Source organism: Anguilla anguilla, chromosome 17 (genome assembly GCF_013347855.1).
Source record: "Anguilla anguilla isolate fAngAng1 chromosome 17, fAngAng1.pri, whole genome shotgun sequence".
Taxonomy (NCBI): domain Eukaryota; kingdom Metazoa; phylum Chordata; class Actinopteri; order Anguilliformes; family Anguillidae; genus Anguilla; species Anguilla anguilla.
The window spans coordinates 15,423,862-15,437,554 of NC_049217.1; the positions used below are offsets into that span (position 1 = coordinate 15,423,862).

General features: G+C 45.5%; 1 protein-coding gene across 1 annotated transcript; it reads right to left on the reverse strand.

Moving 5' to 3' along the window:
- Positions 1-11,235: 11,235 nt before the first annotated feature.
- LOC118216092 (cytochrome c oxidase subunit NDUFA4-like) lies at positions 11,236-13,585 on the reverse strand. Its single transcript, XM_035397112.1, has 4 exons — positions 13,396-13,585; positions 12,287-12,375; positions 12,033-12,093; positions 11,236-11,544 (listed from the first exon to the last, which is right to left on the reverse strand). Exons 1-4 carry the CDS (start codon positions 13,435-13,437, stop codon positions 11,488-11,490), a joined length of 249 nt encoding a protein of 82 aa, XP_035253003.1. The 5' UTR covers positions 13,438-13,585; the 3' UTR covers positions 11,236-11,487.
- Between the last annotated feature and the right edge of the window lie 108 nt (positions 13,586-13,693).

Below are 13,693 nucleotides of genomic sequence, written 5' to 3' on the forward strand. Positions count from 1 at the left end.
GTAGACGTCCTGAATTTCTTACCTAAGGTAATGAATTATATTGGCGCACTAATTAGTCATGTAGGCCTATTATAGTATGATGATAAGTGTCCTGTAGGGTCCACCATGAGCTTGAGTAATATACCAGCATAACTGACTTCAGGAATTTGATTGGCTAACTAGAAAAAAGAATAATGTTAATTTCATTATTAATAATAATAATTATAATAATAATATATTGTAATAATAATGATTATTATTATTATCATCTCATATTTTCATGGCAGGAAAATAAGCGATATCAGAATGCATGAGTATATGTCACGCCCATGCATAAGATAAGCAGGCAGTATCTGAGGCACTGTGTTTGTGTTGTGATGAATTGTGAAGGCTCTGTGCGTTTGTGTGTTGGTAAATGCATAATGAGCAAGATGGGCAGCGAAGAAGAAGAAGAAGCTTCCCTGCCGGGCTCAGGTGCAGAGACTGGCAGCAGCTGGGAGGGGGAGGGCACACCTGTCCCTGGCCCTCTTCACTCCCCGGCTCTCCAGATGGAGTCCAGGGCTCTGTTCTGTTTCCCAAAACCTGGTCCCCGGTCCGCCCCTCTGGGTCCCCACAGGGAGGCAAAAGCCAGGGAACACACACAGGACTGTGCCACACCAGCCAGTCTGACCAGGAGGCCAGACATACACCCTGGCTATTACTGTCATCAAACCACACGTGTGGACAAAATTAAGCACCGCATATTACGGTAAGCTGTTTTAATTCAGAGACATTTCTGGATTCTTCCAACAAAAACCAACAGCTTCTCCGCATATTCTGGATATTTCTAGATATCTGCCATCTGCTGAAAATTGTGGATACCCGTAATGACAGTTTCAGATAATTCCACGTCAGCTGCAGACAAGTACTGCTGAATTGCAGATATCGTCAACTGAATTGTGGAGATCCACTTCTGAGCTGCACACTTTGCCAGCTTCCTTTTTTAAATTATAGACCTCATATTGGATTCCTGGATATCTTGATCTGAAATGTAAATACCTACAGTTAAGTTACTAATGGTCGCAACCGAGTTACGGGTGTCTACAAGTGAACTGTAGATCTACGGTCCGCTTTTTAAAAACTTTTAACTGCAAATGTCCAAAAATATAATTTATATCAAGACAAAAGTGCAGCCATCCAGGGAAATGAAAAAAATGTTGAAACAGCTTACCGTGGCACATTTAGATACGACAAAACAAGCAGATTTTTGTCAAGCGCACATTTAAGACATCCATATCTCTCATAAAAGAAAATGAAAAGATCAGTAATGTAGGTAACACAAAACATCAGCAGTTATTAAGGCGAGATCTGCTGCATAGTGCCTTATACGGCATGACCTCCAAAAGATCTCACCAGTGCCTAAAACATTCAGTGTAATTCTAGACTGCTGTACAGCCCACAAGCAAGGCCCCTCACATTAAGAGCCAATAAACAAAACCAGGATCCCCAAAGCAGCTTCAAGGTTTTCAAATGCGCTATTTTAAGGGGACATTTTGTTTCATGTTGTCAAGTGGCTATCCATTCAGTCAGTCTTAATTTTCTTTCAGCCAGCCCGTAATGACTCCGTCGAACACTTCACGGAATTAAATTTAAGGGGAACAAAAGGAAGGAAGGATGAACGCAGATGATTGAAAATAGATGCAAGGCAAAAGAAAATAGGAAAGTTTACTCTTTAGTCACCTTCACAGTGACGTGAGATTTTTTTTAAAATGACATCCCTTGACAGGAAACAGAAATCCTGTGGGAATAAAATTATCTCTGGGGATCTGAGACTGCAGGGAAGGAGTAGATGTGGCTCACCTGTGAAAGGTCCAGCCGACAAGAGGCACTGGAGGTTTGAGCCACAATGATGTCATCAGACTGATTAGAATGGGCCGGGGGGAGGCTGGGTTGGAACAGGCCTTAAGTGGGTCAGGCCTATGGTGGGTTTAAGTGGGCCAGGGCTAAGTTGGGTTAAGGGGGCCAGGGCTAAGGTGGGTTTAAGTGGGCCAAGGTTAAAGTGGGTTTAGGAAAGCCAAGGCTAAGGTAGGTTTAAGTGCGCTAGGGCCTAGATGGGTTGAAGTTAATCAGGCTTAATGGCAGTCAGGGTTCCTCCAGTTGATACATCACTTCCTCCCAAAAATGCTCCTGTGCCTTTAGGATACTGCACCACATGCCAACAGTGACAGACACAGCTCTCCTCCAATCAGAACACACTCTCCTGTCGTCAGCACATTTCCTCATCAGCAGTGACACATTTTGATCTTCATCTCGGCAACATTATGCACGTTTGCCTTACGCGAGGTTACCCAGGTAATCACATCTCAGGACTTCTATTTCCAGCTCACAAATCTTCAGACGCATATTAATTGAGAACTGCGGCCGTACATTATAAAGTGCACGCGTTTCACAGACCTCGTATCGAACATACTGACACACAACAAAAGACAGATGTGGGGGTCAAGAGACAGATGTGGGATCAAGAGGAGATTTGTGAGTAAATTAATCCCTTGAGTACACCCACCGTGCAGTTCTGTCATGCTTCACCTCCGAATTCATTTCCCATTTCAGATCTTCGCTGATTTGTGACTTCTTCCCGCACACATGCGCACACACCCGCCCACCCACCCACACACACACACCCAACACACACACATATACACACACACACATACCCACTCGCCTACCCACCCACACACACACACCCCTACCTGCAAAATTCTCCAGATGGGCCACATCACATAACCCTGCACCCTGAAACCATATAGACTTAATCAGCCAATGCTAAACACACAGTGCGTCAGTCCATAGCTCAGACTGCCTGAGGAGTCATTCAGGAATAATTACTGCTGTGCGATTAACTCAATGAAATGCACGCGTGAGAAAAAAAAAGTGGCCTTTGACACACCTGGGGCGACTGTCTCTCATCATTATGGCCATTGACAGGCGGGGGGAGTCATTGATGACTCTGAAAGGGGGGTGGGGGTTTTAGGAACTGAGGGCTCCACAAAGGATCCCCCAGAGTACGGAGAATAAGAGCGCCACTTATTCTGCCTAATGATCAATTATTTCCGGAAGCCCGGCTTTCAGAGTGACCTGCCCTGCGGGTTTGGGAGAAGAGAGGCCCGCGCGCATCACGGTCAACAAATAACCAGCGACGGGGACGCGGGAGTCTCAAAGCATGCTGGGAGTTCGCAGGGGATCGATGGGAGCTCATTGACAGTGAAAGGCCCTCCTTGCTCTCACCGATTTTCCACAGACTCAGGTACAGATAAACAATTAGGACTGATATTCTCCGTAAAAAAATTACAGTTGAAGAGGCCTGGGCGAACGGGATATAACTATCCTCATTAGAATATTTCAGTGCAGCTTGTTATAAATCGGCACGGAGGTCTATCGGTGCGTAGCTGTACAGCTTTCACCGGCTGAGAGGAGTGGAAACTCTCATGCTAATAGCGGCGCTCAGAGTTTGCACTGGTCAGGACGAGTTGGGTTTCACTCTTTGTCATCATCAGCGCTGTCAGTGAAAGCGGGGGGAACTCTACAGAGATGTGACACCGTCAGCACATTACCCAGACACTTATCGCGTGTCACCGCAGAAGAAGGGAGCGGGAACGGGTCCCGCAGGCCCGCCAATTTGCGCTCGCGGGACGGAAGCGGAGATGAGAGACAAAGGGAGGACGCCGGCGCGGTTTGCCGCTCGCTTCCTTCTTTCGGGGGCGAGTTAATCAGCTGGCAGACGGGGGCCCCGGCGAGCGAGCGGGCGAGCGGGCGACACCCCAGGTAGGCGCGGGTTTGAAGTTTTAATGATGCCAGATGCCGAGGCGTCGGCCGATTCCGCGGGCTGCTAACGACGCCGCCGGAGCCGTACGCGGGCGGGCGGGCGGGCGGGTTGGGCGGGCGGGCGGGCGGGCGGGTTGGGCGGGCGGGCGGGCGAGCGAGCGAGCTCCGCGGGCGGGGCGCGCCGGGTTGCCGCTGGCTGGGGATCCAGCACCGGCGGCGCGGGCCTGGCTCTCTTTGAAGAGCGGCGCATTTCCATATTTCATTAAGCGCTGGCTGGAAAAAAAAAACCCAGCCAGCTGTTCTATTTCCAGCTATTTAAATTCTGACCTGCTTTTCACCCGTCAAAAAAAATTGAGGGGGAATTAAAATGCGGACGCGGCGGACGGAGCGCAGGCTCGCCGGTGTTCGCTCGCCCGTCTTCGCTCGCCTCGAAAGCTCCGCGTTCGCTCCCCTCAGCCTCGCAGGAAGTGGCCGACCTCACCGGCAACGAGAGACCCTGCGGCGGGAAGCCCGCCTGTCTGCGTGAAGAAACAGCGAGCGGGGCGGGCGCGTCTCCTTTTCTAATTCAGGGAGACTGAACGCGGACTTCATCGCGGGGTACGCAGTAAAACGTCCAGTGTTAATTCGACTCTTAACAGACAACATTTGGCCCTACGTTCCGGAGTGTTAGTGTCGAATTGACGCTGGACATGTTGCCGTGTGGACTGCAGCGCTGCCAATGGTGGGAAATTCGCACACGTTTCATTGTGTCGGCCAGTAAATCCACAGGGCGATGCGCAAGCAGCCATTGCATTGCCCTAGGTATGGGAGGGTTCCGGTCGGTCAGCATTTCGTTGCTCTCTAGTGACCCCTAGTGGTCAGTCAGGGCGACGGAGGGCTGCATGTTAAAGCTGCATGTGACGGGTCTGCCTCCGACTCCCCTCTGTGCGAGATCAGCTGTGGTCTGTAGTGGCGACCCTACGTGTTTTGGAGGTCTGTACTCTACTAAGTGGGGTCCGTCCATTCTAAATAAAGAGGGGGGGGATTGGATATGTGCAGCCGCGCGCATTGGGTGCCAAGTTTATACATTTTTCTTTTTTTAATGTTAAAAATAATGAACTGTAGATATATATTTTTATTTTATTTTTTTTGTAAATCTGCGGTAGAAATCAATCAAACTGTAGCTTCCCTTCCCACATGCTCAAGAGATACAGACTGGTGTCGGTATACAGGAAGTGATGAAATAGCACACCTGCAGCAGGAAATTGTGTGCTTCTAGATGACTGCCCACGCAATTCTTAAATTTGAAAGTAAATTACTGATAACATTGGAACACACAGGCACAAAGCATGGTGGCGTGTAAATTTCCAGTTGTATCCGCTTCGAGGCTGTCCCAGTTACTTCACATGTAAAATATCAGCCTGTTTAAAAACAACCTATTCAAAGATGGGAAAGCAGCCCCTTACTGAAAACATTTCAACTTCTCACAGGTCAGATGACGCAAGGTTGTGCACAGCACCCTGATTTGGCATCTGAATAGCGTACAAACAACATCATGTGCGGGGGAACTAAAAGAATCGTATCCGATTTGAAAGTACCTCTAAATTTTCCACAGTATTATTAGGAACCGAAAGCCTTTGCGTTTAGCTTTTAACCCCTTAATTTTCCACGGTCTCTAACAATTTACCACTAAATCAACACTGACATCTCAGTCGGTTTGCATTCAGCAAGCAGGACTTCATTGGAACCAGTGACATTGCCATGGAAACAGCCTGATAAGTGTTCAATTTCATCACCTAAGTGCGCGCTGATGTGTCTGTGCATGTGCGTGCGAGGGTGTCCAATTGTACGTGCGCGTCAGGGTGAGTGTGTGCGTATGGTCGCTGTGTGTGTGTGTGTGTGCATGCATGTGAATGTATGTGTGTCCATGTGTGTGTGTGCTTGTGTCTGGAATAGTGTGCCAATGGGACATACAGTAGAGGGAAAAGGCAGTGGGAGGATCTAGCCATCACTCAAATCTAATCAGCATCTAGCATTCCCATTAAGGCATTCCTCCCACCTCTCTACAGACCTGAGTGGGTACCACACCCCCACCTCTCCACAGCCCTGAGTGGGTACCACACCCCCACCTCTCTACAGCCCTGAGTGGGTATAACCCTCCACTTCTTTATAGTACTCAGTGCTAACTCCTGAAATCAAATATTCTATTTTCATTATCCAGAAATACAACAAGTAATAAGTAATAATTCACAAATTAAAGACAGAATTGGATCTAGCTATATAACTTGTATTGCAACACCCATTACTTGAATATTTATACCCCTGAATTTGGCATGTCCAATCACAGCATGCCATGCCAAGAAAAGCCATATTTCTTGCACAGACAGTGAGCTTTAGAGACTCAAGTCAGTAATCAAGCCAAGTCTGGAACAATATTGACTGGATTCAATCAATATTTGTCTGGTACCTGTACTTTGGCTTCTTCACAAACACAGTTTGGTGAGAAGTAGTCACCAAATTTTACTTCACAAACTGTATTTGGGAAGACAAAACTACTGTTTCCATTTAATCTTAAAATTAAGTTAAAGACAAAAGTTGATTGAATTCAAGCCCAGGTCTTGAACAGTGAAAAACTTTAGGGATTTTCCGGAATCTTCTCCTCCAAAGCTTCGTTATTGAAAACTTCAATTAAACATTCAGGCACATCTCCCCAATCACATTACCACCAACAAATGCGCAGTGCTCTTTAGTCACTCACCCCCGCAATCTCCACAGGCCCGAGTCATTACCTTTCGCTCGTCTGACTGGATTTTGGAATTCCGTAGCTTACATTTACAGACCCATTTTCACATACGAACTAGACAACCGTGGGGTTTTTTACCGTTAAGAAAAGAAATCATGCACCGACAGGCAGAGGACGTGTCATTTGAGAGATGTTGTTTTGAATTCCTTTGTGATTCAGACCAGAGACGCTACCGGAGTGACCCAGAGGAGGTAATTCACAGCGGAGCGTGTCCTTCACTCCTGTTCTTCCGCTCATTATTTCTGCAGCGGCTCTTGCCGCACGGGCAATGGAAAGACAGCGTCTACCGCCAACGGTCAGGGAGCAGCGCGAGGGCAGGAGAGCAGTACCCCCACAGACTTTTATCTAATTCACAATTTGCTGGCGGATGCATTCCGGGCCATCGGAGAGCCTCCACTGAAAGTCGTCCGTGTGGACACGAGCCGTTTCAAGTTTCTCAAACTAAAAAAAAGGAAAATGTTTCGCGTAAATGGAACGCTGTTGATATAAAAACGTGTTTCTGTACTGTTAACCATAGCTTTGTGTGATTAATTTGCTCTTCTCGCCCTGTGTTGTAATTTGAACCTTATTTTGTGAATACAAGACGCTTTCATTTTTTTCAGAGCCTATCGACTTTCGTTATCCCCAAAGACAAAGCCTACTGTAACCTTTATGAGACGGGTGGTTGCGGTGAAGGCTTTTACGTTCAAGTGCGAAGTGGTCCTTCCTTGACATTTTCATTGAGGTATTTACATCTGTCTTGCAGTTCTCCAGACTGCGAGATTTGCATTATCTCCTGACATTTAGAAAGCAAGCAAATTCTTCAAAGCCAGCCTTTCAAAGATAAAGAGCACATTTACTAATCCTAAAATACTGTACCAAATTACAGGCATTATTGCAACGTGTGATTATTTCATTTTATGTTGCTAATGCATGCCACTTCCTACAGGGAACTAGAGTAGGCTATCGTACCAAGTGAGCAGTTGTACCTGAAAGAGAACACCCTGACTAAACCACTCCGTGAGCTCTTTCCTACAGATCTCCACAAGCGCTATGTTATGTCATGTAGGTCTCACTTCAGTACTGCTTTCTGCGTAACTTTTCTTCATCCACTGTCAGACAGACCTGGGGTTTATGTTCACCTTTACTACGATACCACTGGTGAAAACAATATTTGTGTTACACATCAAGGGTTTGGTTTTTGCGTGATGACTTCCATAAACAATTGGCACACTTTCTGGAGAATGCCCGCTCTTTTGAGGAGAGGTGGTGCCCACCCATCCCAGAAGGGCGTCACTCTTTTAACTAGCAATGTAGCTTACAATCTGAATTCCCCAAAACTACCTCTTGGAGTTAAGGCTAGGCCTCAGACATTTTGCCTTACACTCACAGAAAAAAGGTACAAAAAAGTGCCTAAAAATGTATGCTTGTCACTGGGGTTGTACCCTATATATAGGTACATACAAATAATTAATTAATTAATGGGTTACAATAAATTAGTACCTTTTCTTTTGATTTTAATTAAAAAAATGCCCCACAAAAGTGAATTGCCACAGCTCCAAACATATGAGGCTTGAAATGAAGGGAGTCTACAGTCTATAATCAGAAATCTAAATCTAATAGCCCATCCGACTGCACATTTATTTCATTAACACTTGCTTTAATACCAGGCTGCCTGGCCCTGTTCCTGATTATCCACCATCCTGTAGATTTTCACTCCAACCCTAAGAGAGCACACCTCATTCAACAGCTAAAGATCTTGTTGAGCCGCTAATTACTAGAATCGGGTGCGCCAAATTAAGCTTGAAATGAAAACCTACAGGACGGTCCATCTCCAGGAACAGGGTAGGGCAGCCCTGTTATTAATATTTCACCAATATCCTGGTTATATTTATCATTGTTTTGCACATTAGAAATTGAGGCACTGGTCATTTTTTGGGGGTTGTTTTATATTAGGATTACATAAAGCGTATATATGCCAAATATATGTTTTACATAACCCCTGCAGACTGGTACTCCAGCATCAGTGCTGCTATTGGTCATGTGACATCTGGCAAATGTACCTGGGAAATAGGCCATGTCTGTCTTGCAAATTGGGCTTTGAAACACTATTAAATACAGTAGTAACCACAAATGCAGTGCAGTGCATAAAAATGTGGACTGTGACGCAACTTGTCATTTTGGCTCTGCACTCCAGCACATTGGATTTGAAATAAAACAATGAATATGAGGTCAAAATTCAGATTGTCAGCTTTAATTTGAGGGTGTCTACATCCATATCGGGTGATCTGTGTGGGAATTACAGCCATTTTATATATAGTCCCCCATTTTGAGGGAGCAAAAGTAATCAGACAATTGGCTGCAGTTTCAAAACATAAAATTAATGTTCAATTTAAATACGCATCACATGATTGATATTCAGAAATGCTAGATTGTCAAGAGCTATATTGACAGTGAGCAGCAGAAGACTTGTACCGACATCTGTCAGTGACAAGTCCATTGAAATAATTGAAACAAATATTAAGCTATGCAGCACTGAAATAAAAAAAATTACCATTGCTGTAAACTATCATGAAATAAAGATGTAAACCATCATGAAATAAAGATGTAAAATGGCACCATTTTATATCACGCGATAATGGTTTTGCAGGGAGTATTCAGCAGTAAACTCGGCCATGTAAGGAAATTCGAGGGTGCTCAGTGTGTGGAGTAGATGAGCTTGTTCACATGCAGCAGTTTTAGGATGATTTGTGATTCTGACAAATCATGTAAGAAGGATTTAGGATTGCTTATTTGTGAATATGGACATACTATGAAGCATTCATAGGAACATTTTTAAAAAAAAACAATGTGTGTGCTCACACTTAGAATTAATTTCAAGATTTTATACATGGGGCCCCTCATTTCTCCTTTCAGACCCACATTAATATCACAAAGTGGCCTTTCTCACTTTCGCAGCACATCTAAATCGAGGGAGATATTGTTCCAGAATTATGTCGAAAAATGTCTGGCTTTCATAGCCCATCAGCTGCACTGCTGTAATGCTATACTATTTGGCTGCACTAATTTAAGTCTCTTAACTGGTTCAGAAAACAGCTGCTGGGGTACTCACAAGAATCACAAAATTTGGGCAGATGCTCGCTTTGCTTGATTGGGTTTCAGTTAAATTTAGAATCGACTGCAAGACTCATCTAACTTCTAAAGCTTTAAATGGTTTTGCTCGAGAATCTCTCAGAGTTCTTTGTTCATAAAGGTGCTGGCTATTAGAAAGTTTGAAGGAAGGACCAAAATTGCAATGGGAGGCAGAGCCTTCTTCTGCAGAGTTCCCATTTTGTGGGATGATCTCCCTTTTTCGTGTTTGGGCTTCAGACACACCTTTAAGCTTAGGCTCAAAACTCACCTTAACTTAATCTCGTAGATAAGGACGTGTGGGAAGGGAGGATCGCGGCCATAGATCTGTCGGGTCGGTGGAGCTGATGGTACCGGCGCCCTGTGGCCGCATGCGAATGCTCGGGTTCGTCGGTCCATACCACTGAAGGCCCGTCAGCCCAGGATCAGAGTCACGGATGTGTGCTGTGCAACCACCTTCCACAATTCTTCTACACACGCTGCCATAGCACAGCACCCTGGGGCGTTTCTGTATCACACTCAGGCCACTACACGTGCAATGCTTACCACTGTAATTATTTCGTTCTGTTCTCATTCCCTGGTGTGTCTGTCTCGTTCACCCATCCCGCGCTCACAGACCTATCCAGCGTCAGCCTTTCTCCTGGTAATGCAAACCGGAGGTCCGGATGCACCACCTCGCCCCCCCCCCCCCCCCGACCCGCGTAATATGCATTTCTTTGCTCTTGGACCCTGTGTTTTATTGGCTAGGTCAAAGCCTCGGGCTATAGTCTGCCCAACCGCTGTGTTTGCAACGGGCCCCCCGTTGGGTTCCTACTGAGGTTTCTTCCCACCTGGGAGGGGGGGGGGGGGTCTGTTCATGCCCCCTGTTGGACTGTTCTTTCTTCCCAGTGGGGAGATTTTTATTTTATTTTTTTTAAACCTCACTTGCTGGTGTTTCAGAGAGTCTTGCCTATTATGAACCCATTTCCTGTTTTTCCTGTAAAGTGTTTTTGTAACCGTGTCTCCGTAAACGGCACGCAACAAATAAAACTGTACGGAGCGTGTGCTCAATCATACGCGTGTAGCGTTTCGCTGAACGAGCTGGTTTGAGACGCTGAATGAGTTTTCACGTCGTTTCGCGTTTACGGTCCGCATTCAATCAGCGTTGGCCTTTGACTTCCGAGTAAACGCGAGCGCTATACTTTTTCCTTCACAAAACGTCGGGCGACTTCGTTCCAGTTATCGCCGAACCCGCCTGCCGTTTGCGAAGAAAACAGTCGTGCTTTCGGTTGCTAGTCAGTCACAGACAAATGTTGACTGAACACCCGTGGGCTTTGCTGCGTGTGTGCGGTACCGCTGTGCGCACGAGGGGCTCCGGCCCCCAGGGAAAGCCGAGCGGGGGAGGGGGGGTGGGAAGACAGCTCACGCTGCGACCGCGTCCTCGTTGCCCCTGAATGGGTTGGCTCAGTCGTGAGGAAGGCGCCAACGTGGGCACGCACGCCTTACAACTTGCTTTAAGCAGGAAGTGAACCATTTTTTTTTTTTTTTAAATCAATGAGAAAAATCTACACGGTACAACAGGGAGCCAATGTTAGAAGACAACCACTCGTGCGACCATCTTGAAACAGTAGGAGGTCGTCTTGTTTATTAAATTGCTGGACAACCACAGGTATTACAAAAAGGCTTGAACCATTTTGTTGTAAACAAAGCACAGTTTTGCGTCAAGGGTTGAATTGTGCGGGAGGCTTCGTGCACCCGTTGGGGTAAGCGTCTTGGCTTCTGCTGGCTACAGCTTAGCTTAGGTTCCACTGAGCGCAGAGAGAGAGAGAGATGTTCCTTTAGAAATCGGGCCCGTTCTTCTTCAGTTTGCTGTAGTCCATGTTCACAGCGTAAAACTGCAAAACAGATCAGAGCATTGGGAGCCAGCACTGAAAATACACTTCAGCAGACACCAATCCATACATTTTTTTTTTTTTTCCAAATGCACTCGTTATCATAGATTTATGCATTTAAGGTCATTTGCAGCTCAGCTTGTTCCTCTATTCAGAATAAGGTGGCTGGTTGTGTGCTGTGGATGAGGGCTGCAACCAAATCTATCAGGGTTCTAGAACATTATCTTGAGGATGACGTAAGGTTAAAGCGAGAGAAACACTAAGTCACTATTATCTAATGACTGTTCTCTATTACACACAACGTTAGCTGTGTTGAAAAACCATGTCTCAAAACAGGAGACAACATGGTTGGATCATTCTGATATGTTAGAGTCAGTACATCTCAGGGTGGACACATGGGTTGCCCTTATGTTGCATGTATTTGACAGACGTTCATACTGAATGGGCTGAATCGCCTGATGTCGTCATTATGTCATATTATGTTGTTATACCTTGTAACGGTGAGTAGGCAACATTTTGTTCCAGGGTTCAGGGTTGTTTTTGCGATCCCATCTGCAAAACACCACAATCAAATTACCAACCCATGCCTCAACTGTCACAACTTTAAGCAAAAATAAATAAATCAAAAACGAGGTGGAAAATTTGTCGCTGCTCTGTGTTAGCGTTTAAATCTGCCAATATAACAAATGCGTCAGCACCGAACAACCACTGAATCACACAGACGGACAGGTAAACGAGCACTTACGAGACTTCAGGGCTGCGCAAGGCCAGCCTGCTCAGGTAGAGCATGGACATCACTGTGCCACCGCCGATGAAAAAGAACAGTGGAATCAACTGGCGAGAGAGAGATAGAGACGCAGCTGAGAATCACAAGTCCAACTACGTCACTTCCAAAACAACGTTTGCGGCAGGTTGGGCTCAGGCTGGGATATTGCCAAGTGGTCAACCACATAACGTTGCACGCTTTAAATGTATTTGAATACTTCTGGTATTTCAGTAGAGCACATGTGCAAAACCATTTCCAGTTCAATAAAACGAACAACGCCACATGACAGCAGATGGGCCTGGCTAGCAAGCTAAATCGCTAACGTCAGCAAATTTTGTTTTCAAGTAATGTGTCGTTTGCAAATAATCGAGTTGACCAGGAGTGGCTAGATCAAAGGAAACGTGCAAAGACTGCAACAGAAACTGCCATCTGTATGATGGACTCTGAAACTGTGGCATGTCCTCATGTCACCCCTCGCCTCGGCATTCTTGCACACCTGAAATACTTCTCGGACCAAGCTTTACTCTGTCTAGCTACTGGTGTTTAGCATAGAACATACAAACAACGCAATTACGTTACCGTTCAGTTAAGAAGTTTTATCTTCTTTAAAACTTTAATCTATGCATTTACATTTTCACAAAACTAGCGACCCATCATTTATAAACGACTGCTCTAAATTTGGGAAATGGGAAAGTTAACTTTAGCTTTGGTGTAACTCAACACGCATAATCAGGCTTGCTATCTAGCCAAGCTATGCTAACTTAGCAGGAAAGAAGGGAAGCAGTGGGCGATCTAATGTAATGTTACTTAACGTAGGCAACTATGTTCTCACAGATTACTGAAAAAACTTGCCAATTAAATATTCTGATTCTGACTGACAATTCTATTTACTCGTGTATTGTGATGCCCACTTATATATTTTGTTGGCTGAAGAAATAGGCTTAACAACAGCTAAACAACTCCAGTCCGACAAATGCACTGGATTCCACTGGGTCGTCGCCAGATAGCAAGGCCGCTACTCCACTTTTTATAGCCCCGATTGTAATGCCCGTGTGTCAGTAAACAACAGCGACCTTATCTGTACTTACTGCTGGGTGGTGTTTGAGTTGCCGACGAACTGTATGAAGCATCCTGGCAGCAGTGTGTAACTCTCCCAATCGTTCTCCCAAAATGTACGACGATAACTGAATTAGCCGTGGCGTCGCCAAACTCGAAACGTAGCTTTAGCTTTGGTTGCTACGTAGACTAAACGGATTAGGACCATAGACTGAACAAAATTCGAGGGCCTTTATTAGGTAGTTTTCAAACCATAACACATCGGGAACATATTGATTAGAATATCGTTGACTTATAATTATCGCGGCTATGTACAGTTGTGCAGTCAGG